Below are 24841 nucleotides of genomic sequence, written 5' to 3'. Positions count from 1 at the left end.
TAGCGTCATTTAGCTTTTGCGTAACCTTTCCTTTCCTTTTTTTTTGCCCGCGACTGCCTATTAACACCCTTGACGCCAAATAAGTTCGATAAAGAAGATAAGACCATAACCAAAAGTTAAAAGATAATTCACTGCAGATACATAAATACTATGTAAATATCCTGTGCCCTTAGGTAATCAATATGGGATAACTGTGATATACTTATAAGACTATAAACTCACGCCTTCTTTCTACCAAGAATGACAGTTTGTTACTAAAACCTCTCTCTATCCGGTTCAGTCCTTCCCTTACCCATCAACCAGCAAAGCTTTAAAATCACCCGAACCACCCAAACTCCACGCATAATCTCCAGTAGAAGGAAATGCGGCTCAAACCAAATTACGTAGACCTTGCATACCGAGATGCTCATGTTCTCATAGGTCATAAGGGTAGAAACGTAGGGGCAGAAACATAAAACCAACCGCCAATACTTCAGATCCCCACGGCATGGCTAAACACCCTTGTAGCAAGCTGCGCTAATAGCCTCGCACGATCATCCTGCGGCAAGTCCTGGAAGACAGCATACACGCTCTTGCCCTTCGCATCCCTCACAGCGCCCAACCTATTCCCCGCAACGGCGCCCGCAACGGCGCCCGGCACGTTCGCCATGATGAAGCCCAGCACACCCCCGCTCGCCGCGCCGAGTATGCTCCAGAACTTGGACGTCGGCCCGTTTGTGTCCTCGTCCGCGAGCCCTTGCTCCCGCAGCATCTCCTCGAACACGTCCCCGAACTGCGCGTCTTCCGCCTGCTGCCGCGCCTGTTGCGCATTGGCTTGCGAATCCGTGTTCCCGCCCGTGAAGAAGTTCCACGCCCACGAGTATGCATTCTGTGCTGCTCCTGCTCCTCCTCCTCCGCCTGTCCCGGGAGGCACGGATTCCTCTGGGTCATCTGCGTCGTCGAACGTGTAATTGCTGCGCCCGCCGCCGAACCGTCTGCGTTGGGCGTCGTATTCACGCCGCCGCGTGGTGTCCGAAAGTGTGTAGTAAGCGTCGTTTACGAGCTGGAACCTGCGTGTTCTCGCGGGCCGCTCAGGCGAGTTCGAAGCAACTCTATCCGGGTGGGTTTTGAGAGCAGCTCTAACAATGAGGAAGTCTTGTTAGCGAAAGGAAATCTTGACATGATATACAAAGTAACCTTCGCAAATATAGGCCAGGTATGCATTTAAAACTTACCGTTTATAGGCATCGCGAATCTGCTGCGTATTAGCAGTTTCGGAGACCTCGAGGATCTTGTCTGTGGTTTATCCTTTGTTAGTGGGGTTGACGTTGCGGGAGCGAAGAGGAGACAAGGTAATGACGTACAATAATTAGGAGGTGCTCTGTCAGTCATCTTGGGTATCTCAAATTCGCGATGATAATGATAAAAGGTATATTAACTTAAGCAGTCTGAGGCAAAACTTCAACAAAATATTACGAAATTAACTTATAAACTTGAAAGGCCAAGTCATGCTCATTAGGCTTGTTAGGTGGTGTTGGGTACTCAAGATAGGTAGTGGATGGATAAGGTGTAAAGGTGCATCCAATAAGGGACGTCATAGATGTGGCTACACACTACGCAGCTAAAGCTGACTTTCCGAAAGGGGTAATCATTAAAAGTTCTAGCCACGGTGGCTTGACAATCCCCCTCCGGAACGTCTTGAGCCAAGTTCCAGCGAGCTGCCTAAATGGTTCAAGCGCAAATGGCGAGCGTCTAAAAACACTGGAGCAGATCCAGACTAGCCTTAAGGCCAGGGGGCCAGTTCTGGCTGTCAGGGTTGTTTTAGGGGTTTTTATGGCAACGCAGATCTGTCCAGGCTGCCAGGGGGTTCGCCCAGCCAGCCGCAACAGCCCCCAGCCCCTTGAATTGTCGGTGAGCAAAAGTCGATCTCTCTTCTCTCATTCGCAGTTCCGAGTTTTAACTCACGATACCTTTCTCCTCTGGACCTCTGCAAGCCATAACACCATACATATTGTTCCTATTTTTTTTTTTAACTCTAGCATCGAGTCCCGCCGAAGTGGGTAAATCATCTTTGAAATACTAGCTCCAGCTCAATGTTCACAGGCTGGTCGGTGCGCTTATAGCTTACCCAGCCAACGGAGATCGTGAGATCAGAAAATTGATCTTGATCTTCGTATGAGATCCGCCCCGGCAGTTTTTTTGCCTGTGTGAATATCCCTTAGCTTGCCTCCTACGGCCCTCTCTTTCTCGATTTTGCCCCGCCTCGGAGATTTGAACGACGGTAGCTTGGCTCGGCTCTGTGATACTCGACGTTGCGGAACTTACGTATATGCTGCAAGCTTGAGTGAGACAGAAAAGCTTCGTATATATACGATTTATATAGAGTAGCATATATTCTATATATACGCTTTGGGCACTTATACTATATATATATACTTACGTCGTCAAATTCTTTACAATGGGCTTCTTCGACTGGGAGGACGAGGACGACGCCGACTCCGTCATCTCATCCTCGACACGAAAGTCTCACTCTACAACCCACCATAGATCCTCCAAATCTCGAGATTCTCCTCGCTCGCACCGTAGCAAGCGCCCAGGGTCTGTTTATGGCGGCGACAGTCATTATAGCAAGCACAGCAGTTCGCGGGGCTCCTTCTTCGGCCTTGGGAATGGCAGCACTCGGAGCTTCTTCAGCCTCGGTGGTGAGTTTATTTTTATTTTCATGTTTCCCCCCCTATTCTCCTTCATATTCCCGTTTTCCATTCATATGCCAATGGCCACGTAAGCACGACTGGTGAATTTTTTTTTCCAAAGTTTTGTTTCGACCACGTAGGACAATATATGCACAAAACAAACAGCTGCTGCCACACGTGCCACATAAACGGCTAACAATCCATTCCCTCCCCCCCAACTAGGCCACTCCAACAGCTCGTACTACAAGCGCCAGCCGCGCTCGTCCTTCATCCAGCGCACGCTCAAGAAGCTGCGGCGCCTCCTGCGCGACCTGATCTACTACGCGAAGCGCCACCCCATCAAGGTGTTCATGCTGGTCGTCATGCCGCTGATCACCGGCGGCGCCCTGACCGCCCTCCTCGCCCGCTTCGGCCTCCGCTTACCCCCCACCATCGAGCGCATGCTCGGCGTCGCCGCCCGCGCCGGCTCCGGCGACAGCGTCGGCCTCATGAACGAGGCCGTGCGCATGGCCGGCGGCATGGGTGGTGGTGGTGGTGGTAGCGGCAGGAACGACAGCAGCAGCCTGGCGGACTATCGCGCCCATGCCCGCGACAACTACGGCTACGGCCACGGCGATTTCCGCTGGGAGCGCCACAGGGAGGAGTACCGTACCGAGAGCCACGGTCATGATCGTGGATTCTTCGGTAGTATTCGCGATTTCTTTTCTTAGCGGAGGGGTGTGGGGGTATATTAGGTACCTACCTTAGGTTAGGTATGAGGTATGTAAATAACGAAGGGGCTTGGGAGCGGTGTATATAATGCGTTTATGATGAGAGGTATCTAACCTACCTACCTAGGGTGGGACGGGCCGCGGGATTTAAGGCAACCTATACGACTTTATGGATGGCGTTTTTGGGGATTGCTTCGAGGAAGCAATTTTGAGAAAGATTTTACTTCACTTCACTTTACTTCGTACCATTCCTTATTCTTTTTCAGAAAAAAAAATGTTGGGGTTACGATTGATTCATGGCTAAAAGGATGATTCAGCGAATCGATACGATACCCTTCGTGTTAATTACCTAGATTCTACGCAATTTGAAAAGTTGTTTTCTGGAAATATCTTCCAGGTGAAGGTTGGATTGGATTACCATAAAATTATGAGAACAGTTCACAGGCGAAATGAAATAATAAGACCATTCTTGATATCAATTACAATTACACGGTATGCTTTTGTTTATTAGGATAGCTAGACGACTACTTGATTTATTTCCCTTTTCTCTTTTTAGGGGCTACTGATTTCCGTTTCGTCGACGCAACGGGTTCCGAAGACTTTTTACTCTTGGTACGTTCGGGCGAAGGAGATGTCTGTACCACAATTTCACCTCGACTTCTTCCTCTCGAAAGCCGTGCCTCATGAACTCCATCGTCACTGGTTGTCTCGTCCTCACGTTCACGCCCGTTCCTTTCCTCCCTTTTAGCATGTCTTGAACTGCTCCTGTCGGGATATAACGCGCGGGGTCCCGCGGTTTGGTATTGGAAAATGTCTCTGGCTTCTGTGAAGGACGTGCGTGAAGATGAAGGCTTGGTTGTAGGATCTGAGGCGTGACGTTGATTAGGGGGTGCATGCACATATTGATAATCGAACGGTGGAGAGTCTTGTACGATAGATCGAGGACGACGAGTAGAGGATGTAGATGTACTACCATCGCGAGGACGTGAATGCGAGGCATTAGGAGGAGGGAAACGCCCCATGGGAGGGGCAAGTTGGTTTTGTTCCGAGCCAGATTGAGGATCTTCGAACTGAGAAAGGGGGACAGCATATCGCTGCTCTTTTTCTTTGCGCTTCCGATCACTTCCGCTACGTCGTCTTGCGTCTTTCTCGGCTTGTAAGCGTTTCCGCCTACGTTCAAGAGCTGCAAGCTCCTCCTTATTTAGTTTGACGTCCGCCTTGCCCTTGGCTTGGGCTCTCCGTATCCTCGCAAGGGCTGATTGCACTAGAGCCTCGTCAAGTTCCCTCCTAAGAGCTGAATTCTCATCGTCTTCGTCTTCGTCTTCTTCAGATGCAGCCTCCGAGTCGTCTTCGGTTGAGTCGTTTTCGTCGTCCGAATGTTGATAAGCATAACCGTTCCGTGGCTGGCCGCCACTGCTCAAATCTATTCCTGTGAACCGAAGTGGATCACTAGCAAACCGTCTATTACCCGATGTCGTTACCAAATCAGTACCTTGTATATCCATCTCGTTCTCGCTTCCTAACTCCTCCACAACGCGGCGCCCAGTACCCCATACGTTGTCTTCCTCCTCTTCTCCCCTTCCTCTTCGCGGGCGCCTCGATGGTCTTCCCCATTGGGGCGCAGATTTGGGAGCTCGCGGCCGACCACCTAGACCGCCTCCCCGGAAAAAGCCTCATCGATAGGCTTGTCCATAAAAGAAGCGTGGCCGAAGATGACCACGCCACTTGCACCGATCAGCCATAGGACAGTGCTGAAAGGCGACGCAATAAGAAATAGAAGACCACAGGTAACGAGCAATCCGGTATACAGCTGGGAGGAGGTGGCGTGGAAGGTACCAATGGTGAGGTCCTGTCCGTTGAGTCGGCCGAGGAGCCATAATCCACCACCCAGGAGTATAATGTCGAAAAGCAGAAGAGGGTTCGTAATCAAGGCGTAAACACTGAGAAGAACGATGACCAAGAGGTAGTTGCTTGCGAAGGTGCCTAAGTTGTAATTGACACGCGACTGGACCTCGCCGAAGTTCTCTGGCTTAGACAAGCGCTTGAAGTCGAGAAACTCACCAACGGGACGCATATTAGCGAACCGGCTGGAGAGAGAGGTGTTGCGAAACCCGGCGAAGCGATCCTGAATGTTCAGGCGCGACGTCAAGACGTCAAGGGGAATCTGAATACGAGAAGCCATTGTGTCACGTAGAGAAGGTGAGATTCGATATTGCCAAAGTGCTCTGTCGAATCAAAAGCGGTATGATTGAGTATCAGATTGGTGGGATGCTGAAATCAATCCAGGTGAAGAACAATGAAGTTAGGATATTTGTCGTTGGTGCCGTGGTGGAAAAAGATCTGGCAAACAGGTCAAAGTTAGAACTGGACAAGTAATTTTTAAAATTAGATACTGGAACCCGATCCCTGGGCTGCAAGGTTGCACGGCTGAATAAGGGGGGCAGAGCTTGTTAGCTTACGTATTAATCTTCTTCCACCACCAATTGGCCAACTGAGATTTTAGGCGATGTCGGGTACAACCTTCTAAGTACCCCCCACGGGTGCCTTGGAAGGCAGCAGTATTTTGTTAGGTACCTCGGGACTTAGGTAAGGAAGAAAATGGAAAATAAAAAAAAGGAGGAGAGAGAAGTAAAGAGTTGAAAATGAATAAAGTCTTAAATAAAGATAAAGGTCCAATAAGTTGATTCTCTTTTTTTTTTTTCTCTCTCTATTTTCTTCGTCGTTAAACTCGTCGCCGGAAGTGAATGACGATCTTTCTCGTGGCCAAAGCCCAGGGGGTTAATGCCGATTTGCACTATTCCCCCCCTGGTCTTTGAAAAGAGTTTCTGCTTTTAGAACGAAACTCCACTGGTACCAAGTATCGTGAAACACTCTACCTGGTACCACTTATACACGATGGTGTTGAGTGGGAAGTAGAGAAGAGAAAATCTAAGAGGAGCAATGGGAAATTAGGATTAGGATTTCCAATGCTTTTTATTCTTTCTCGGACTTATGGGATTGTATCCAAGCCATTACTGCAAGATGTATGGATAATGCGGTGTGAGAAAGCTGGCAGCCGCTAACTGGTGGTAGATCTCGCGGGCTGGCGGGTTGGGTTGAGAAAGAAAAGTGGGATACAGCTTTGTAACTTTTATCACGAGCGTTGCAGTAATGATACATTAGGTACCTGTGCTACATAGTGCTACTTAGCATTGTACCTTTTGCAACCCAAGAACCACCTCAGGAAGCACTTGCACCTAAGAAGCATCTGAGAATTGATGTCTGGTCCCCCCCGCACCCCGGTCAAGCGGGCGAGTTTCAAGCGCACGGTCCACATTGCGTTCCTGCCCAACATTGCCTACAGGCTACATAGTGCAAGGTTACAGCACTGCTAGTAATAGGCTTACACTTACAACTTCCTTTATGCAGATTATAATACAGATACAGCATATGCGCCTGTGTGAGACAACGGCTTTATTCAACCACTAATAGTCTCAACCACAGATCCATATTTAAAAATTTTTTAATGATATCTAACTTGATTCAAGCATCAACCATGACGACTAAAATGTGGCATTACTTTGAAAAAGAACTGTATTCGTATCAGGCCGCGTTCTCCGCTTACTTCGGCTTGTACGGCTACTCCAGCCTCGATACTGGAGACAAATCCAGCTTCAGTCCAGTAGATTTACAACCGCTAAGATCGTCTAGCTCGGCGTAAGTGATTTCGGTGTTGCCACGTTCTACATTCTAACTTCTAAGCCTAAGGATTGTGCCGAACAGGCAACTCCCAATATCATGTTCCCACGCAAATCCAGCCACTCTACTAGAAGCATTAGGTTAGGTACCTAGGTATCTATCTTAATCCAGTGTTCTATTCCAGGCCTCTCTTTCTCCTTTTTTCTGTTCCCCTTCCATAGACGCAAAATCCAAAGCATACAAGACGGTGCAGACAGCAGGTGCCTCTTCTTCAAGCCACCACGCTTCGGAGCGTTTGGAGCGAAGTGGATTTACCGGCAGTTACCCACCAATAAATGACGACTTGATTGCGATGCACATATCCGGGACCGATCTAGATAGTGCGGATATGGGCCACGGTTAGATACGTGCTACAGCCACGGCACGGGGTAGGCTGAGTAGAATCTATAAACACCTGGAAGTTGATATAGTATTATTCATTCCCTTGCTATCATATTAAGAGGATGCGATATAGAGAATGGTCCATATTCGGCATATAACATATAACATGTAACATATAACGTTCCGTTTGCCCACCCAGACATGGCGAGAATATTGCTGACAGAGAAGATTTCCGTGTAGCGGCCACGTGGAACAATTCAAAAGATGATAGAAAGGAAATTGTATCACTAAAGACTACTCGATACCCAAGCTAGGTGGAACATACTAACAAACGACAATATGGTGTAAGCATTTTTTTTAGTTAGTAAGGTCTATTGACCTATATTGTCGGGAAAAGTAGAACTGATCCTGGGTTGTTCTACGTAGTATGCATTCCCAAATTCCGAGCAAAGCTGGCAGCGATATTAAGCATTATCCAACTAAGGGGACACCGATTCTACCTATACAATTGAATCAAACTATAGCAACTATTAGTTAGGTCATGCTGGGTATAGACCTTGATGCATAGGTAGGTAGGTACCTAGAATTTGGAGTTGTCTTAAATAGACTTGTTATTGGTATTGTATAGTATTTGCTCAATGGTAACCGGGTCAGAGGTGAAAGGGTAGTTTTTCCGATTTATTTCAAATTTCCATAGTCTGAGAGCTCGCATAGTTTTATATAGGTCAATTTACTAAACCATCTTAGAAACACATCACTCTATAGCAATTTTATATCCATATAGAACTACTGTTTACATATGTCCTTCGTTATTCGCAATGGCAGGCCTACCATAGTATGCATACCCAGGAGCCGGCGAATGGGTTCGTGAGACGAAGCATTATAGCCAAGCTATTCGTGTAGGAGACAATATATTACTCTCTGGCCAAGGTATCAGGTAGGTAACACTCATCCCTTAGTAGCTCTCTAGATAGAAAGTTCGAAAGAATTGGTCAACATATAGAGGGACAATATATAGATAGTAGAATTGTTTGTTTCTATAGATATGAACAGTGCGGATATTGGAAGAAGTAAGACTACAACCTTAAGCGATATTTGACACTATTTTCACTTCGAGTACAGGCTTGCTGACAGCTTTAGCCGTCTTCGTTAGCAGAGGCAAAACGCATATGCCGAGACTACCTAGACATATTAAGATAGGGATTGTCTCGTTAGGCTAAGCAAATATTCATAGTAGTATTCATAGTAGATCCATCATACTTGAACGTCATGTCTTGCATTACGAACTGGGTATTAACATAGTAAAATAGTTATATGCACTTAGGTGTATCCCATATCTCACGTCATTAAAGTTTCCAACCGTCGCCAATTATCTGTTGTACTGCCTGCCCCCCCTTAACCCTCACCTTACTACTACCACCGCCACCACGGCTTCTGCTGCCGCCCCTCGTCTTCCGCCGCATCGCTCTCCTTCACCACCTTCATGAACACCGACTCCATCGTCGCCGCGGAAATCGAATAACAATCGATCCCTAGCCCTTCCTTCCGCGCCTCCAGCGTCTCAATCAGGTATCTCGTGAAACTGCCCGTGCGCGCCGTCGCCGCCCCTGCGGCGTGTCCCTGCTGTCCCGACTCCGGCACTCTGCTATCGGCGGGGACCACGAACCGCACTTGCCCCCCGAGACTCTCCCCTTCGAAGCGCACCGCGTCGCCGAACGTCCGCCGCGCCCACGTCTTGACATTGCGCATCTCTTCCGCGGTCGAGAGGGGGGCGCTGCGCAGGATCAGGTGCACGTGGTACTCGTTGCTGTGGGCCTTGCGCAGGGCCTCGGTGGTGCCGACGGCGAGGACCCGGCGGGCGACGATGGCGGCGCGGGTGGCCAGGGCGTCGGCCTCCTCCATCGAGTGGGTGGTGAGGAGGACGGAGCGGCCGGGGGCCACGGCGGCGGCCAGGGTGCGCCAGAGCACGCGCTTCGAGGCCGCGTCCATGGCGGAGCTGGGCTCGTCGAGCAGGAGCACCGGCGGGTCCCCGAGCAGCGCGATCGCCAGGCTGAGCTTGCGCTTGTTCCCGCCCGACAGCTTCGCCGCCGGCTTGCTGGCGTGCGCGCTGATGCCCACCCGCGACATCACGTACGATACCGCCGCGCGGATGTCCTCGACGCCTTTGCACCGCGCGTAGAAGGTTAGGTGCTCGCGCACTGTGAGCAGGTCTAGGGCGTCGAATTGTGGGCAGACTGTAGCGTTGTATTGCTGTGTTAGTATTACCAATTATGAGAAGAGGTAGGCAGGAAGGTAGGAAGGTAGAATAGGGGAGGGGGGGTAACTTACCACCAAGGTGCTTCTGGGCTAATCGCTTGTTCTTGAGTACGTCGACACCCTCGAGGTAGATTCGACCACTGCTAGGTGTTAGGTCGCCGCGGATCATGTTGATCATGGTAGTCTTTCCAGCTCCGTTGGGACCTAATAGAGCGAGGATCTCGCCCTCCTGGAGGCCGAGCGACACGTCGTCAACGGCAACGTTATTGCCAAATTTCTTGGACACATGAAGAACGCGGAGGAGATCCATCTCCGACGATGCCACGCGAGCTGTCTCGGCGTCGACATCCGGTCGTTCTGATGAAGAAGCGCTCTTTGTATCGTCGACGGCGGGCGGAAGGGCCTTAGGCTTCGAGATCCACGCGAAGCTACCGCCTTCAAGCCATAGGAGCAAGGTGAAGAGACCGATGTTTTGGAGGATGAGAAGCGTGATGGGCCCGCCGAAGGCGTAGAATGAGCTTGGGTCTGTAATCATGTCCTGGCCTCGGCAACGGACGATATACATGTTCAGACTCACGGCCAAGCCTCGCATAAGGTTCTGGATAGGGAAGATGATACCGAGTCCGTAGGCGGTTCCGTCGTTGGCCATCTGGTTGGAGCCATCTGTCATTTGGATGACCTTGCTCTAGGGTTAGCACAAGGTTCCTCTTGGTATTCATGTCAAAAGGGGAGGGGGGAGGAATCTTACCAACAGTGCAATAACAGATATCACGTACATGATAGCCATGAATAAAATCGAATAAGCAAATGCAGCCGGTTGCGAGCGGGATATCATAGTCACCAAGTATGCGAAGAGAATAGCCGCAAGTCCGTAAAGCACTTGTATGAACCAGACGTGTCCCAGGCCGAACCACGGCGCGATAGGAGCAATCAGAGCCGTACAGACGGAGGCGATAATCACGACAAACACGAAATCGAACATCCAGTACGAAAACAGCAGAGGGAACGGTCGGACACCGTTCGAATATTGCAGTCGTCGTACTTGCGATCTGCGCTCGTATGTCGGATACAGGGAGAAGAAAGCCGGGTAGAGCGCCTGCAGCAGACAGAAGATCGTGACGTAGAACATGCTCTGCCCGCCCTCGGCCTGGTGGTAGGAACGAAGAGTAGACAGGTATCCCGCTATGGTCTTCCCGCTGCGAACTTGGTTGACGAGGTTCAAAAGGCCAGTAGCGCCCGACGAGCCGGACGACGCAAAGTACGCGACGAGAGGCTTCGAGTCATTGGCCATCCACGCGGCGCCGCCGTACGAGATGTTCACGGCATGAGTGCGGACGAAGTTTTCAACGGAATCCCTAGTATCGAGCACGAAGGGCCCGTTGCCCCAGCCCCAGGAGGGATCATCGACCGTGGAATTGATCACCTGTTCGACGGTGCTGTTGACGGACGGGGGGCCCAGCGCCAGCGAAGTCATATACTCGAAGTCCATGCGGCTGTCGTAGGGCGCGAACGAGATCAGATTGTTGCAGTCCGGAATTTCGTAGTCCTCGAGGAACGACCCGATGGCGTAGGTCGCGATGATGGGGATGGCGAGGGCGAAGAGGTACGCCCACCAGTTCGAGCGCAGGACTTGGATTCTTTTTATGAAGAGAGCCCAGAATTGCTGCGAGTAAGTCACCCATAGAGGCGGCTCGACGTGCGGGCTCTTGGCTCGGCTTGGCTGGGAGTCTGTGAGTGAAATCTCCTCTGGCGTCTCGCCGATGAGCGCGTGCGGCTCCTCGGAGACCTTGAGGAACACGTCCTCTATGGTTGGTCCGGTGATATATAACTGCGCATCGCTAGAGTTCTTCAACGAGGCTAGGAGTTTCGCGGCCGACGTTGAGTCTGGCGTCCTGCAAATGTACCGATCATGCTGTTCTATCACTGGATACGGCACGTTCGATACATCTTCGGTCCTTGGGATATGAACACGGTAACCGCCGCCGTATTGGTTCTTCAATTCGGTCGGTGTTCCTTGGCACTTGATCTTCCCTAGTGTGATGATGACAATATGGTCAGATAAGACCTCGCATTCATCAAGGAAGTGCGTAGTTAACACCATGGTCCTCTGGGATCTCTCGCTAAGAACTACATTCCAGATGACGCGACGAGATAAGGGGTCAAGACCAGAGGTGACTTCGTCCATAAGACAAACGGAGGAACCACCGACAAGCATGCAAGCTAATTGGAGTTTCCTTTTCATACCGCCGCTTAGGTTCCCCGCAAAGCTATTTTTCTTGAGCACGAGATCACATTTTTCAATTAGTTGTTCGAGGGCCGCTGGGTCCTCAGTATTGCCCTTCAGAGTATTCCAAATGACAAGGTGCTCATAGACGGTCAAGTTGTCCCACAACACATTACGTTGCGGACAAATACCTGTACAAGTTAGTAAGAAACCTTCGTTACAACTGTACTATGCAATATGACTTACCCAACTGCGACGGTGAAGCGTTGATGTTTACCTGCCCCCCAGTAGGTGTTTGGAATCCGGCCAGCATGTCAAGAGTTGTTGTCTTTCCAGAACCGTTGGGACCTAATAGGCAAAGGATCTGGCGTCTCTGACTGACAAGATTCAACCCATCTACAGCCTTTGTTTCCGGAGCGCGAGCACAGCAGAATAACTTCTTGAACCATGATGGCCGATACTGTTTCTCCAAATTGACAGTCTCGATGGCAACATGGGAATTGGCTGCTTCTGGGGTGTTATGGAAGGTTCGGCGACGTTGGTTGTTCCCGTGTAAGTACGTCTCAACCAGGACGGCTAGCAACGCGTAGCCAAAAATCTGGACAATCAAGATGATCCATAGGAAGTAAGGACCAGTGAGACTGACCCAATTGGTCCCATCATTCTGGCCAGTCGCTGACCCAGTATCTGGTAGTGGCTGCCCCAGGTCGAGGCGGGTTCCAACAAGTTCAGCTTTGCCAATAAAGTTGAAGAAGTAGATGTAGTTCATGCTAGGGAATAATAAAGACAGCACAACGACCTGGCCAAGAGGAGCAGGGCTTGATTGGTTTTCCGAGAAACCTGACAAGATAGCCAACAACCAAGGGATTAATGAAACCCAAAGACTAGCAAAAGCAGATCCTTTGAAGAATGCTGCCCCAAACACAGACGAACTTGTTATTGACCATCCTGTGAATATCTGCCAGAAGATCGTAACGGCCGGACTTTGGTTAGGGACAAGGAGAGCCCAGTATACTAATTCAAGTTAGAGATAAGCGTTCAGATTCGAGGGCAGGGCACTTACAGGCTCCCAAGATTATCCAAAGAGGCAAGTATATGATGTCGAATGTGAGAACATAACTCAGTACTCTCGGCCAGGCAACGCCTCCGCCCATTGCGTCGATTAGGTCTGACATTCCGGTTTCCCTCTCAAACGCTATCATGCCCGCGACGTGATGGCCAACGGGGATGAAGGTGATGTAGAAGACAAAGGACAGAATATACAATGCTATGGTGATGAAGCTCTTTCTTGAATTTTCGTCCATCTCCTCTTGTGTAAAAGATGTGTAGGGCATGAAGTCCGGGGTATCGGTTAGGTTGAGCATTGCGTTCTCGATAGCCAATTGAAGAGGTAGGTAGATCTTGTCGATAGCGCTGTTCATGTCGAAGACGTTGAAAGTCCCTTGGTCAAGGCTAGGGTCTGCTCTGATAGTATAGTTCCATGTTGCGTTGACGCGTCCACTGAGAGGCGTGTCCTTGAAAATAACTACTGCGTGGCACGGTGAGTTTCCGTGATAATCCACTGGGCAAGTGGCATCGATTTTGTTAGAATTGTTTAGATGGACAAGCCTATTCGAGTCTAGGGGATCCGTAATCTTCTCAAGGACGGGCTGAAAGTCCGGTCCAAGGCCAGGCTCTTGAACTAAGATGAGAGGTTTCGAGCTACCCGCCATGCTGTCGGCAAGGCTTCTGACGGAACGAGGATTTGGAATTCCATATCCGTTATTATCTTTGGTGAAGTTCTGAACTTCGAGCATAAGAACTAAGACAACTATGGGGAACAGGAGAGATCGGAAGAAGGTCGAGCGCCACTTTCGAAGAACAGTGATGAGGAGGTTCTTCCTCGTCAAGGCCCATGTCTGGCGCCCTAACGATTGTAAATTCATCGTTGCAGAGCCGTCAACTGGTGACGGAACCTATGCCATACGCACCCTTTAGTGACCCAGTGTTATATAAAAACTGAAGAATTTTAGGAACAGTCCTTAATATACATAGCGAGGGGGACAGATATAAATCATATATGATACCTACTGCTTACTTTGAAATTGAAATTGGCATTGACCAAGCCCCCATGACAGTATACATTCAAGTGTTTAGTGCTACATGGCGCTTCTGCCGCATTACTTGTGTTTACAGACCAGATATTGCATGCCACGGCGTTACACGGATTACACACGGAATAGTCGGGTGAGCCTCGTTGGAAACACAATATTCTCCCGCGTATTCGAGAAGCCAATTACTCCTATTATTTGCAAAAACAGCGACTTACAACGAATGAGATAGCGCAAATAACTGGAGTTGATATTGTCTTGCTCTCATTTTGGCAATAAATTGAGCATATACCCCAGTATGAACAAGTCTCGAATAGGCAATAGGTTGGCTTCGTATCAGGCAGCAGGATATTTCTATTGGGAACAACACCCTGAGGGATTCGGCTTTGATGCAGGTTGAACCGGGATTTGTTGCCATGTCGCCAATTAGCCCAATTACCCATCATCCTACTTACCGCTCTTGGTAAAAATGAAGAGAGCCAATGGCTGAGCAGTGCTGATCAATCCTTGCTATTGAAGACCTGGCGCCATTTGCTCGATTCGTCTGCGAAAAAGTAACTTGGGTTCACAAGCAGACCACTCAGTTCTATTCCACACATAGCAGATTTGAAACATAAAGAGTCCTACCAGGCATTTTGACTCTCTTGCTCAGCCTCAACTTGTATAACCCATTCATTCAGCTCAGACCAAGGAAAAGAAAGAAAGATCTGCACTTGGTACATAAAGTAGATCGATGTATATAACAGGTACAGGTAATTTAAGGGTATATGATCGCTAATGTGAGGGGTAGATTAAGGTTGCAATAGGCAAACGAATAAATATCGTTCTCATAGGTCAGTTAAATTGATGGAGACGTTCGCATTTGCTGGGGACTTTTTGTGGTCACATTTCTCTTACTGCTATGGAATCCCTAGGGCTTATAGTAATCTTGAATATCTCTATAAACCATACGCCCCTTAAAATTTGAGTATCTCGAACAGTTATACTGGGGCAATATCGTCGCCTTTGTTGGCACTGAGCATCGGCTTCATCGGTACACTTGAACGTGTATAGCCTAATTCGGCGATGGAATCAAGGATTATAGCTTATAAACCAAGAATCATCTTATGCCAACGACGTCCTCAGGCAAGTGGCATAAATAGCCATAAGCGCATCAACTGGTTCTTCACATCGCCCATGATTTCGCATTAGGAGGTTTAGTATATCTGCTGATAAGGTTAGAAATGAATGACAAATGTTGATATTTCCAGAATACATAGTAAAAATATTTTGTTCAGGTAAACCCAATCGTTCACATCAAAGTCGATAGACTCAAATACAATCTAGCATGATAAATTGGACGTGTCATCATGAAATAAATTTGCTCGTATTTTTGAAGAAATCAAAGTTCACTTACCAGTTAATCTATCAATACAGCTCAAATCTCCAAATGTGCTGCTGCCTTAAAAGAACTCGGACCGGAGACACATAGGGCACCTTCAATTGGAGAAGGCAGAAATGTCTGCTTTGGGTGGATGCGTATTTGCGATTAGGAAACGCCTTGACACTTGTTAGCCCGCGATGAATACCTCGGATACTGGCTGATGACTTACCATAAACGCTTGTTCGGCGGATCAGTAAATTATGTACATATTATTATTATTACCTACTTGATTTTCAACCCTACCATGGTATCAGAAGCGGTCGTCTGGCTTCTTCCACCCTGCTAAGCGGGTAACTTCTCCGATAGCTGACAACACGCTGTCAACAATCACTTTTACCATACCCTGCCGCTTGTTCTTCCCGTCAACGTCACGCGAAGGTTGCTCGGTACCCATCGTGGGCAGGACGTTATCGCTAGCAGACAAACTGACAAATAAGGCGAAGGGGATAAGCCATACGCACAAACCAAAGTACGAGGCGATCTCGGTGAAACTTGGTACATCCGGCTGGTCGTACATAGACGACAGGCGCGAATAGGATCGCTGCTGCGCCTCAGAGAAGTGTTGGAACCAGAAATAATGATTGACAAGTACGAGCACTGTCGCATAGTTAGCATTCCCTAAATTTCACTTCACTTCAGATGGCATGATAGCATGATAGAGGCATTAACATACCACATGAGGCGATGAACAAAGGGTCTGTCAACTTGACGAATGGGAAGCGTCGCATATTCCCCAGATATATAACATGCGATGCGACCCCCATCAAGGTGAGCCCAAAGGGGAATCCATCGACAAGCCAGAGTATGACTTGTAGTGCGATGATGAAGTAGATGAGTTTGGTTAGAAGTCGTTTCGCAATTACGGTGTGCTCCTCAACTAATTCAGAGAGATAGTATAGGCCGGAAGCTGTAGGAAAAGTCTTGTGTTAAAAAAATAAAAAACTAAAAAATATTTCCGGAAGCTAGACTAGCTAGTGTAGGGCATATGTCTCCAGTGAAGAAGAATATAATGCCAAGAATAACAACATACCTATGGCCAAAGTCAGGAAGCAAAAGCCCACGATGGAGCCGACATAGCCAACGAAAGGTAGAATCCACATTGTTCGTAGTATCGCGATGGATTAACTACGATAATATCATAGTATAAAATTAACTATCTGGTGGTAAAGGAGAAAATAAAGTTGGTTGGTTGCTTGAGGTACTTCAGGTAAAGACAAACATGATGACATTGCGAAAGGCTTAGATTTTGGCCTTCGTAGGATTGGCCCGGACAAACTGACGCGACCCGAAGTTTAAGCTTGAGGAATTGGAAGCGTGGCCTTCCACTTTGACGACGGAAACGGCAATTTGATTTTCCTAGATGCATATTACGTCAACATGAAATTCAACCAAGAAAATGGATGGATGGATCTACCTAAGATCTAACCCTTGCATTACGTTAATTACTAACCCTGACATACTTACCGAATATATCCCGTTTGATAGCAGATAACGATAAGATTAAAGTCGGCCCCACAGAAAAGTTCAACGTCGGCGCATCACAAGCAATTGCTAAAATGCGATCCGTTATCAATCTCCTACTTCTATATTAGATACAAAATAATATAATCCCAAGCTCTAATTCGAAACAAATCAATTGTAAATATTTGACGCTTCTTATCATAGTAAAATAACACCACCAAAATGTCCCGGCCAGAGGACACACTGTACGTAAAACGACCCCTCCTTCCCCCCACCAAAGACCAGAACATCATCCCCTCTCTAACTCCGTCGTCAAAGGTCCGCCGACGTCCACTACAATGACTCCGAAGCGCGCAAGTACACGACGTCGTCCCGAATCCAGAACATCCAAGCGTCGATGACGCACCGGGCCCTCGAGCTGCTAGACCTGTCGTCGCCGTCCTTCATCCTCGACGTCGGGTGCGGGAGCGGGCTGTCGGGGGAGATCCTGTCGTCGGTGCCGCCGGAGGAAGGCGGGCCGCACGTGTGGGTGGGGATGGACGTGTCGGCGTCGATGCTGGACGTCGCGCTGCAGCGGGACGTCGAGGGCGACCTGCTGCTGGCGGACATCGGGCAGGGCGTGCCGTTCCGCGCCGGCACCTTCGACGCCGCCGTCAGCATCAGCGCCATCCAGTGGCTGTGCAACGCCGAGACCAGCGACGTGTCGCCCGCCGGCCGCCTGTCGCGCTTCTTCAACGGCCTGTACGCCAGCCTGAAGCGGGGCGGCCGCGCCGTCTGCCAGTTCTACCCCAAGAACGACGAGCAGAAGAAGATGATCACGAGCGCCGCCGTGCGCGCGGGCTTCGGCGCCGGTCTGCTGGAGGACGATCCCGACACCAAGAACGTCAAGGTGTACCTCGTGCTCACGGTTGGCGGCGGTAACCTCGACGGGAACGGAGGCGATATCACGGGGGTGGTTAAGGGTATGGAGGGTGTCGATGTGCTAGATTCGAGACATAGCAACCGCAGCGGGAAGGGCGAGATCAAGAAGGGGAGTAAAGCATGGATTATCAAAAAGAAGGAGCAGATGGAGCGGAAAGGAAAAATCGTCAAGGCTACATCCAAGTATACGGGACGGAAGAGGCGGGTTGCTTTTTAAGTTTCGAACGATATCCTCTTTCTTTTTTTTCATTGCATTGCGTGGCGTATTAGGAGTTCTGGAGTTGGGGCTGGTCAAGAATTAAAGTCGATTTTGACAATTTTGTCTATGCTTCTACGAGTGTCCCTTGTAACACGCTGCTGAGAAACATAAAAGGCGTCTTATTAACATCCTTCAAAATGAAGCCCTATGGTCAAATCTGCATGTGTCATCTAATATCAGATGCCTACCTCCTTATCTTACATAGTTGAATACCCAACCTTAGGTACCTAGGTAGGTACCTAGGGTATACCATGCTTGGTCTTACATGTATATCAGGAGACATTTCGAGAAAGCTCCCTGAAATGGGAGTAATATTCACCATTTTCAACCAGCCAGGGAACGAGAAAGGAAAGCCCTGGCAGTTGTAAATAAAATACTATTAGATAATGAGACATAAACATTGCTGACTTATAGTCTATAGACCTGTGTGCCTATGATCTAAAATACATTACATGGCTTTACCAAAGTAAGGGAAACACCTAACTCTAATAGTGTCCATCTTTCTCTTGAATGTACCTAGCCAAAACAGATCATGTGTACTAACAAACTACTCCACTTCTGTGATTCTGGAGCCTACTACCTCAACTTGTAAAGATTCCTTACGTCGCTTCGCCAAGGGGGTATTTTCGAGATCAATTGTGATAAACACCGGAGAGCTGAACTGAACTCCCAGAACAATGGTGGCTCCTTTTACCACTACGTTGTCAACGACCGGGATATATGCTTGGGGAAGCCGCAACAGTCTCTCGCCTCCTTGGAGCACCCAGTTCTCGCTGACGTAAAGGTAATCGAGGTCTCTACCAGTAGACCGGTATGGTAGGCGACCCCTGGGACTAATCAAGTATTCACTGTCTTTTGAGAAGGATAAACCATAGTCCAATACGCCAGAAGGCAGGGTTACCACTTGATTAGTTTTAAGATCACATATGTTCATTTGATCGTCGATATCCAGAACAAATTCTCCATTTAGTGATATCGCGATGAGGCAGGACGAATCAGTTACCTCCAGATTGTGCACCCTGACATTCTGGGTCATGTCCCATAGGGTGAACATCCTGTTGGCTAGTATGGCGATAAGAGTACTGTCCGGTGAAAAAAGTATTTTCGGATTGCGTCTTCTGTTGTACGGTAGCTTGGCTCTTTGTTGTTGCGTCTCTACCTCGAATAGATGGACATAAGGGCCTTTTTTACATTCCTCAAAGGCCATCCATTTACCGTCCGGCGAGAATGTAGGATAGCCAACGTTGTTGTATTCCATTGAGCGAAAATGGCCATGCTTCTCTAGGATAAATATCTCTAAGTAAGAGCCTTCATCTAAATCACTTCGCCGTCTCCAGAGTATAGGCTTGTTACCTGACGAAAACTCGACGTATAATGGTGCAGGACTGTATTGAAGGGTGAGATTTGTGCGCTCTTTCCAAGTGTCGATTTCTAGAATCTGAATTATATTATATGAAACATCAGATGAAACCAAAGCTAAAATCTCACCAAAGGGCGAGAAATGGATTTTTCCGGTGCCTTTAAAATGCTCGACGAGGTCTCGGGTTACGGTGGACCATATTTCAATAGAATTCTCGGAATAATGCACGGCAAATCTGCTGTTGGACGAGCATTCTAACCTGCGGGGGATTTCTTGGACGACTTTGAACTCATTCAACTCCCAAAAGCTAGTCGTACCGTCATAAACTGCCATGACACTATTGTAATCAAGAGGTGTAACAGCAATGATGTCATACGAGGGCAATCTCTCCTCGTTGCTAGCAGTAAGGCTGCATAGTCGCATGCTGTCACCTAACATCAAGACTATGATTTTTCCATTAGGAAAAAACACCGCACCCCAACAACTATAAGGTGGGACATACGGTCCGCGAATTTTTTCTCCGGAAACTGCATTGTAAAAATATATTTTAGTCCATGTTCCACTGCAAATTTTTAGAATCTTCCCGTCAGATGAGAATGCCACTGATAACAGCGTGAGAAAGGATAATGTGAATCGTGAAAGCCATGTTTTAGTATCGTACAACTTAAGCGAAGTATCATATATTGCCACTGCCATGGAATCTCCGTCGTGAGAGAATGTGATAGACCGGATATACTCAATATCATCCGACGTAATTACCGATTCTCCTGTATTTATATCCCATACCTGGAGGGTTGATTCACGAAACCGATTAGCAGTCATGGACCCTACTGCCACGAAGTTGCCATCAGGAGAAATTCCGACTGCTGTCGTATGCTCCTTGGCAGTTTGAAGTGTATGGATTGGTTTCTTTCTCGACCAATCCCACACACAACATGAGCCGTCATTTGATATTGAGGCGAATATATGGCTGCTAGGAGATTGAGAAAAAGCCAGACCAGTAACCCGTCTTTTGTGGCCCTGTAGATCTGAAGTTTCCCTCGTTTGTATGTCATATAATCGAACGAGGCCACTTTCTAAGCCCAAAGCAACATATTGTCCGTCTGTCGAGAACAAAGTTTTGCGGATGTGCTGATTCGGACGAAAATCAATCTTGACGATTTCAGTGCCTGTGGCAGCTTCAAAGAGCTGGAGCGCCCCATTCGACACCGCAGCAAGCATTTTGCCGTCTGGGGAAGCAGCTATTGAATCTAACCAGCCATCGCATTTAATATTTAGCAGTTCGGTACCCCAAGCATCTTCTACAGTGGGCATCTTCGTAATCCATTCAATGAGTGACCCCAAGAATAAACGTCGTACGATACTCGAAGAAGGACTGAATAGAACTGAGGAATAATGCACTTGAAGAGGGGCTTCTCGAGTGATGCCTATATTGAAAAGAGTGAACCGGTATGAATCGTTGAGGAAATCAGATAGTTTCAGGCTCATTTGCGGCTGAAATAATTATATTTCGTCAGCATCTTGGTAATCAGCGGGATTGAGTTGTTTTGGGTACTCACATTAACCAATGTCCTGAGATGATTAATTGCGTGGACGGCGCTTCCAACCTCTCCTATCAAACTAAGTACCTCAAGCCAGTTCAATATGTGCTTTTTCATGAATTTGTGGACTTTTCCATTGTCAGACAATATATCCTGGGGTAGGTGGGCTTCCCTAACGAGCAAGAGGTGGTCAACCCAGTACCTGCAAGCATACTGCAGAAGTGGTGAAATGGACTGCTGAACCAAGTCTCGTTGAATCTCAGTCGAAAGTACGCCTGGCTTTTTAAGATCACACATGTCCATATGGAGTTGCTGTGACATAATATCGAGACACCTTTTGAATAGGTGGATATGTGTTATGGATGGCTCAACGTAGAAACCTGTTGTCTTACATCTCTGTTCATCTAAAAGAAATTCGTGGAACGAGAGGTGCACTAGGCTCACCGGTAATTCGTAGCCTTCCGGGATGTCGACAATGGAACGTACACTCTCGAGACATTTTCTTACTCTGGAGGCCTGGCTTTTACTTGTCGTGAGTTCCGCTAATGAATTGATTGGTAGGGGCTTGAAAAGTACAACAATCAACCTTAGGGTCTCTTTAATAAGGCGGTCTTTTTGCTTTTCGTCTTCGGTCCAATCTCTGGTATAAGCATCCAAGACTGTACGGTATATAGAGTCCAAACTGGACTCCGGAGACTTCGAGCTGGGAGTTCCCTCAAGAAGCTTATCCAATCGCTCCTTTGCTAGTTCTGTGTCATTGACGCTCAAAAACTTGCATGCAGTCGCTGCGTAGATAAAAAGACCACCAGACTTCTCAACAAGTTTGGAAAATTCAACCGGAGTAGGCCACTGTGCACCATATTCGTCGTCTTTTCTATTTCCGTACAGCTCATTTTCCAGGAATATGCTTATATCATTGTGGGAGCCATCGAGCGTAACCTTTGGGAGTTCGTGGTGGTCATACGAATCCTTTAACTCATTAAAGGCTGCATAGATGTGGCTTTCGTTCCTACTAGTTACGAGAACCCTAATTTGAATCCCGGAGAGTTCCCTAAGTTGTCCCAGCGATTGAACGATGTCTCGGATATTGGCTCTCATAGTTCCAGTTTCCTGGTGTCGACACTCATCTAATGCATCAAGTATCAATACCAGACGCGTTCGAGGAAGTGATTCTTGAATGGTTTTGAGAGGCTTCAGTATCAATTCTTCCCATTGGACTTTTACACTTTTGACTCCTATGTTGGGACTCGCATTTTCGTTGATAGCTCTAGCTATCTCTTTTTCAAGGCCAAATCGTTTATGGGCTAGCTGGTGCGCAAGCGTTGTAAACAACACGCTAGCATGGTTTCTGCTTGTGTCGTCCTGCTTGAAGAAAAAAGTACCACCGAGATAGATATTATCGGATAGTTGTGAATCATTTGCGAAAGAGGTCTTCTTATCCAAGGCTGTGGCGACCGTTTGGGAAATAGTAGACTTGCCCGTGCCAGCCATTCCATGGAGCCACAAGATTGGTTTGCTTGTAGGACTCTCTACCCATTCTTGTACGTGACTAAGGATCTTCAATTGGGTTTGTGGCGTGCAGCACCGTCTCCCTGATTCCGAGGATTCAAACGCTGCGGAATGAGCAACAGGAAGATCTTTGAGATCTGAGGCATGCTTTATAGCCTAAAGGAGAAATTAATTTACTATAACATGTACTGTGGGAGGCTAGGCTTACCTCTAAGCTCTCTTTCATAATCTTCTTATATTCCTCCAAAGAGTTTTGGTTCTCAGACAAGAGATCCTCAAGCTTATTATCAATCTCCTTCGTTTTATGCGCTGACAGGGCTTGTATATCCTCTCTAATTTCCAATTCTGTTGCTTTAAATTGGCCAGTCTTTCCTTTCCAGTCATCTTTTACTCTGAAGTCTTTCCAGAGTTTACTTAGAGTAGAGCGGTTGAAGTGCGCGATAACCGAAATCTGGTACTTGTAGACGCTGTAGTAGAAATCAATGATCTTCGATTGGAGAGAATGAACAGTGTCCGAATAATTGGCAGAGATCCTTTAGTTAAATATTAGATGATAATATTATCTCGATGAATTGACGTTCTTACCCAGAATCTAGAGCACTAGGTTGCAAAAAGTCATCCACAACGAGTTTGCAACGGATTAGAAGATTTACTATAGATTCGAAGCCTTCTATTGCAAGCTTATCTTGTTGTAACATAGTGCTCAACAACTGTGTGAACCGTTCTGTTTAGTATGTACTATATGGGCAGGTACTTATCTCAGAAGACTTTAGGTAGGTAGACTTACCGGAAGAACAAACATAGCACCTGCCCATCCTAGTGCAGCATGAGGTTCGGATGAGATAGCGGCTCCCACAATATCTTTGACAGATACAATGAACCCCATGGCCTTCTCAAGTTGTTCACGAACGACAATGTTCTTCTCGCGTAGCTTGAAACTGAGCCTTTCCTTCTGGCTTGCCTCTAATGCTTCCTTGGCGAGTTTTTTAACTTGGGCTTGCCAGTCTTCGCTAACAACCTGTGGGTGGTTACGGCCTAGATAATACGAATTGGCATAACATCTTTGCGTACTAGGAGGTATAAACTTACTATTATGGCCTTTACTCAGTAAGAACTGCTGGTAGGTATGTAAAAGTTTCGGATCATCATCTTCAAGCCTTTTGTACGCTGCGGCCCAAAGTTGGCCGGGGCCCAAAGGTACACTAGGATCGTTTTCACTTTGGCTATCCATAGCTACCCCTGTATTGCCTTCATTGTCCCCCGCATGTGTAACAAGGTTAGGCAATGAAATATATGAGGCGCTATCATTATCATGTCCTCTCTGGGGCGCCGTGTCGTGAGACGGTTCGCTTAACGTCCCAACCCCGTGGATTGTAGAGTCATACGAGACGCGTGGTGGGATTGTCGACTCATTGCTCGCGCCTCCTACAGTCCTGGAATCAGGGCTTGGGAGGGTTGCTGACTGATTTCTCTCTGTAGGGATCGGAGTTTGTACCCGTGATGCTGCCTTCGTAGTCGCTTGTCGTTAGGCGAGATGTGGTTGCGAGAGAGGTAATATCTATGCATATCAATACTTACTTGAGAGCTTTCCCCCTTGATACGATTCTTGATTCTTTTAATGCGGCTTTTTCCATGGTTGAATCTGATTTTAACGTGGCTTTTTGCACGTTTGATTCTGAGTTGAACGCGACTCTTCATACTGTCTGTGGATTCCATTGTGCTAGTAGGTAGACAATTTAATATATATAGGTATATATTAGGTAGGTAAGGAGCGGTCTAATGCTACACAAATAGCCAAGGACCTGGTGTATCAATTTGTAAACAGAGGCTAGCGCAAGTTCGATGAGCGGAAGGTTTAGGAGTGCAAAGAAGACTAGAGGGAATGATATAAAAATGCATCAATATCCCCGCCCCATTTCTGTTTCTCAGCTCCGAGGCAAAAACACTCCTATTCGTAGATCCGTTGCCAACCTGCAGCGTAGTATCCCGAGTTTTTGGCCACTCATAAATAGATAATCTACGTACCTAGATTATACAACACATGATAAGATTTGTTGCATACTACTATAAAGATGTATGGTAAAAGCATAAGGTGGTGCCACGTATATGGTGCTCTAAAGTCTCATATCAAAAGGAAAGAAAGCTGAGCTGGCTACCTAAAAAAGGTAGAGCAAATCGTTTATACCTACCTTAGGTACCTATGATGTAGAGCCCACCTGATTACCTACCTGTTATTGTAGAGACCCCCCCCCCCCCCCCCCCCCCCCCCCCCCCGGGGGGGGGGGGGGGGGGGGGGGGGGGGGGGGGGGGGGGGGGGGGGGGGGGGGGGGGGGTGGTGTGGGTGGGGGGGGGGGGC

The 24841-nt window shown here is 47.9% G+C and overlaps 8 protein-coding genes across 8 annotated transcripts; 2 read left to right on the top strand and 6 right to left on the bottom strand.

The window, feature by feature from the left end:
• Nucleotides 1–103: 103 nt before the first annotated feature.
• On the bottom strand, nt 104–1904 carry F4812DRAFT_421680 (DnaJ-domain-containing protein). Its single transcript, XM_047933580.1, has 3 exons — nt 1344–1904; nt 1215–1275; nt 104–1118 (listed from the first exon to the last, which is right to left on the bottom strand). The coding sequence occupies exons 1-3, from the start codon at nt 1369–1371 to the stop codon at nt 473–475; spliced, it is 735 nt and encodes a 244-aa protein (XP_047792472.1). The 5' UTR covers nt 1372–1904; the 3' UTR covers nt 104–472.
• Nucleotides 1905–2165: 261 nt separating this feature from the next.
• Nucleotides 2166–3432, top strand: F4812DRAFT_421674 (uncharacterized protein). The gene is made up of 2 exons (XM_047933579.1): nt 2166–2681; nt 2895–3432. The coding sequence occupies exons 1-2, from the start codon at nt 2438–2440 to the stop codon at nt 3380–3382; spliced, it is 732 nt and encodes a 243-aa protein (XP_047792471.1). The 5' UTR covers nt 2166–2437; the 3' UTR covers nt 3383–3432.
• A 217-nt stretch (nt 3433–3649) lies between these two features.
• F4812DRAFT_315905 (uncharacterized protein) lies at nt 3650–4991 on the bottom strand. Its single transcript, XM_047931386.1, has one exon. It carries the CDS (start codon nt 4885–4887, stop codon nt 3916–3918), a length of 972 nt encoding a protein of 323 aa, XP_047792470.1. The 5' UTR covers nt 4888–4991; the 3' UTR covers nt 3650–3915.
• Nucleotides 4497–5864, bottom strand: F4812DRAFT_421667 (prenylated rab acceptor 1). The gene has a single exon (XM_047933578.1). It carries the CDS (start codon nt 5562–5564, stop codon nt 5031–5033), a length of 534 nt encoding a protein of 177 aa, XP_047792469.1. The 5' UTR covers nt 5565–5864; the 3' UTR covers nt 4497–5030.
• Nucleotides 5865–8698: 2834 nt separating this feature from the next.
• F4812DRAFT_315855 (P-loop containing nucleoside triphosphate hydrolase protein) lies at nt 8699–14237 on the bottom strand. Its single transcript, XM_047931385.1, has 5 exons — nt 12985–14237; nt 12168–12935; nt 10446–12112; nt 9770–10376; nt 8699–9675 (listed from the first exon to the last, which is right to left on the bottom strand). Exons 1-5 carry the CDS (start codon nt 13844–13846, stop codon nt 8855–8857), a joined length of 4725 nt encoding a protein of 1574 aa, XP_047792468.1. The 5' UTR covers nt 13847–14237; the 3' UTR covers nt 8699–8854.
• Nucleotides 14238–15684: 1447 nt separating this feature from the next.
• Nucleotides 15685–16534, bottom strand: F4812DRAFT_457545 (transmembrane adaptor Erv26; the record flags this gene model as incomplete). The annotated part of the gene is made up of 3 exons (XM_047937184.1): nt 15685–16031; nt 16108–16311; nt 16465–16534. The coding sequence occupies 3 exons, from the start codon at nt 16532–16534 to the stop codon at nt 15685–15687; spliced, it is 621 nt and encodes a 206-aa protein (XP_047792467.1).
• A 905-nt stretch (nt 16535–17439) lies between these two features.
• Nucleotides 17440–18370, top strand: F4812DRAFT_421652 (methyltransferase). Its single transcript, XM_047933577.1, has one exon. It carries the CDS (start codon nt 17449–17451, stop codon nt 18031–18033), a length of 585 nt encoding a protein of 194 aa, XP_047792466.1. The 5' UTR covers nt 17440–17448; the 3' UTR covers nt 18034–18370.
• Nucleotides 18371–18476: 106 nt separating this feature from the next.
• On the bottom strand, nt 18477–24610 carry F4812DRAFT_421650 (WD40 repeat-like protein). Its single transcript, XM_047933576.1, has 7 exons — nt 24064–24610; nt 23575–23992; nt 23273–23520; nt 23071–23195; nt 22694–23018; nt 20995–22641; nt 18477–20929 (listed from the first exon to the last, which is right to left on the bottom strand). The coding sequence occupies exons 1-7, from the start codon at nt 24199–24201 to the stop codon at nt 18623–18625; spliced, it is 5208 nt and encodes a 1735-aa protein (XP_047792465.1). The 5' UTR covers nt 24202–24610; the 3' UTR covers nt 18477–18622.
• Nucleotides 24611–24841: the final 231 nt, after the last annotated feature.

The sequence above is a fragment of the Daldinia caldariorum genome (assembly GCF_022478825.1).
Source record: "Daldinia caldariorum strain CBS 122874 unplaced genomic scaffold F4812scaffold_4, whole genome shotgun sequence".
In the NCBI taxonomy this organism is placed as follows: domain Eukaryota; kingdom Fungi; phylum Ascomycota; class Sordariomycetes; order Xylariales; family Hypoxylaceae; genus Daldinia; species Daldinia caldariorum.
Note: the sequence above shows the minus strand (reverse complement) of the source record. Positions and strands in the feature narration are given on the sequence as shown.

What these genes read in the sequence shown, in the direction of transcription:
- F4812DRAFT_421680 (XM_047933580.1), bottom strand. Translation starts at nt 1,371, where the DNA reads ATGACTGACAGAGCACCTCCTAATTATT. An exon ending in CAGAGCACCTCCTAATTATT is followed by an intron (nt 1,276 to 1,343) that starts GTACGTCATTAC and finishes GATAAACCACAG; the next exon opens with ACAAGATCCTCGAGGTCTCC. An exon ending in ATTCGCGATGCCTATAAACG is followed by an intron (nt 1,119 to 1,214) that starts GTAAGTTTTAAA and finishes CCTCATTGTTAG; the next exon opens with AGCTGCTCTCAAAACCCACC.
- F4812DRAFT_421674 (XM_047933579.1), top strand. Translation starts at nt 2,438, where the DNA reads ATGGGCTTCTTCGACTGGGAGGACGAGGACGACGCCGACTCCGTCATC. An exon ending in GAGCTTCTTCAGCCTCGGTG is followed by an intron (nt 2,682 to 2,894) that starts GTGAGTTTATTT and finishes CCCCCCAACTAG; the next exon opens with GCCACTCCAACAGCTCGTAC.
- F4812DRAFT_315905 (XM_047931386.1), bottom strand. Translation starts at nt 4,887, where the DNA reads ATGGATATACAAGGTACTGATTTGGTAACGACATCGGGTAATAGACGG.
- F4812DRAFT_421667 (XM_047933578.1), bottom strand. Translation starts at nt 5,564, where the DNA reads ATGGCTTCTCGTATTCAGATTCCCCTTGACGTCTTGACGTCGCGCCTG.
- F4812DRAFT_315855 (XM_047931385.1), bottom strand. Translation starts at nt 13,846, where the DNA reads ATGAATTTACAATCGTTAGGGCGCCAGACATGGGCCTTGACGAGGAAG. An exon ending in CGCTTCACCGTCGCAGTTGG is followed by an intron (nt 12,113 to 12,167) that starts GTAAGTCATATT and finishes TAACTTGTACAG; the next exon opens with GTATTTGTCCGCAACGTAAT. An exon ending in TATCTGTTATTGCACTGTTG is followed by an intron (nt 10,377 to 10,445) that starts GTAAGATTCCTC and finishes CCCTAGAGCAAG; the next exon opens with GTCATCCAAATGACAGATGG.
- F4812DRAFT_421652 (XM_047933577.1), top strand. Translation starts at nt 17,449, where the DNA reads ATGCTGGACGTCGCGCTGCAGCGGGACGTCGAGGGCGACCTGCTGCTG.
- F4812DRAFT_421650 (XM_047933576.1), bottom strand. Translation starts at nt 24,201, where the DNA reads ATGGAATCCACAGACAGTATGAAGAGTCGCGTTCAACTCAGAATCAAA. An exon ending in CCTAGTGCTCTAGATTCTGG is followed by an intron (nt 23,019 to 23,070) that starts GTAAGAACGTCA and finishes ATTTAACTAAAG; the next exon opens with GATCTCTGCCAATTATTCGG. An exon ending in TTATGAAAGAGAGCTTAGAG is followed by an intron (nt 22,642 to 22,693) that starts GTAAGCCTAGCC and finishes TTTCTCCTTTAG; the next exon opens with GCTATAAAGCATGCCTCAGA.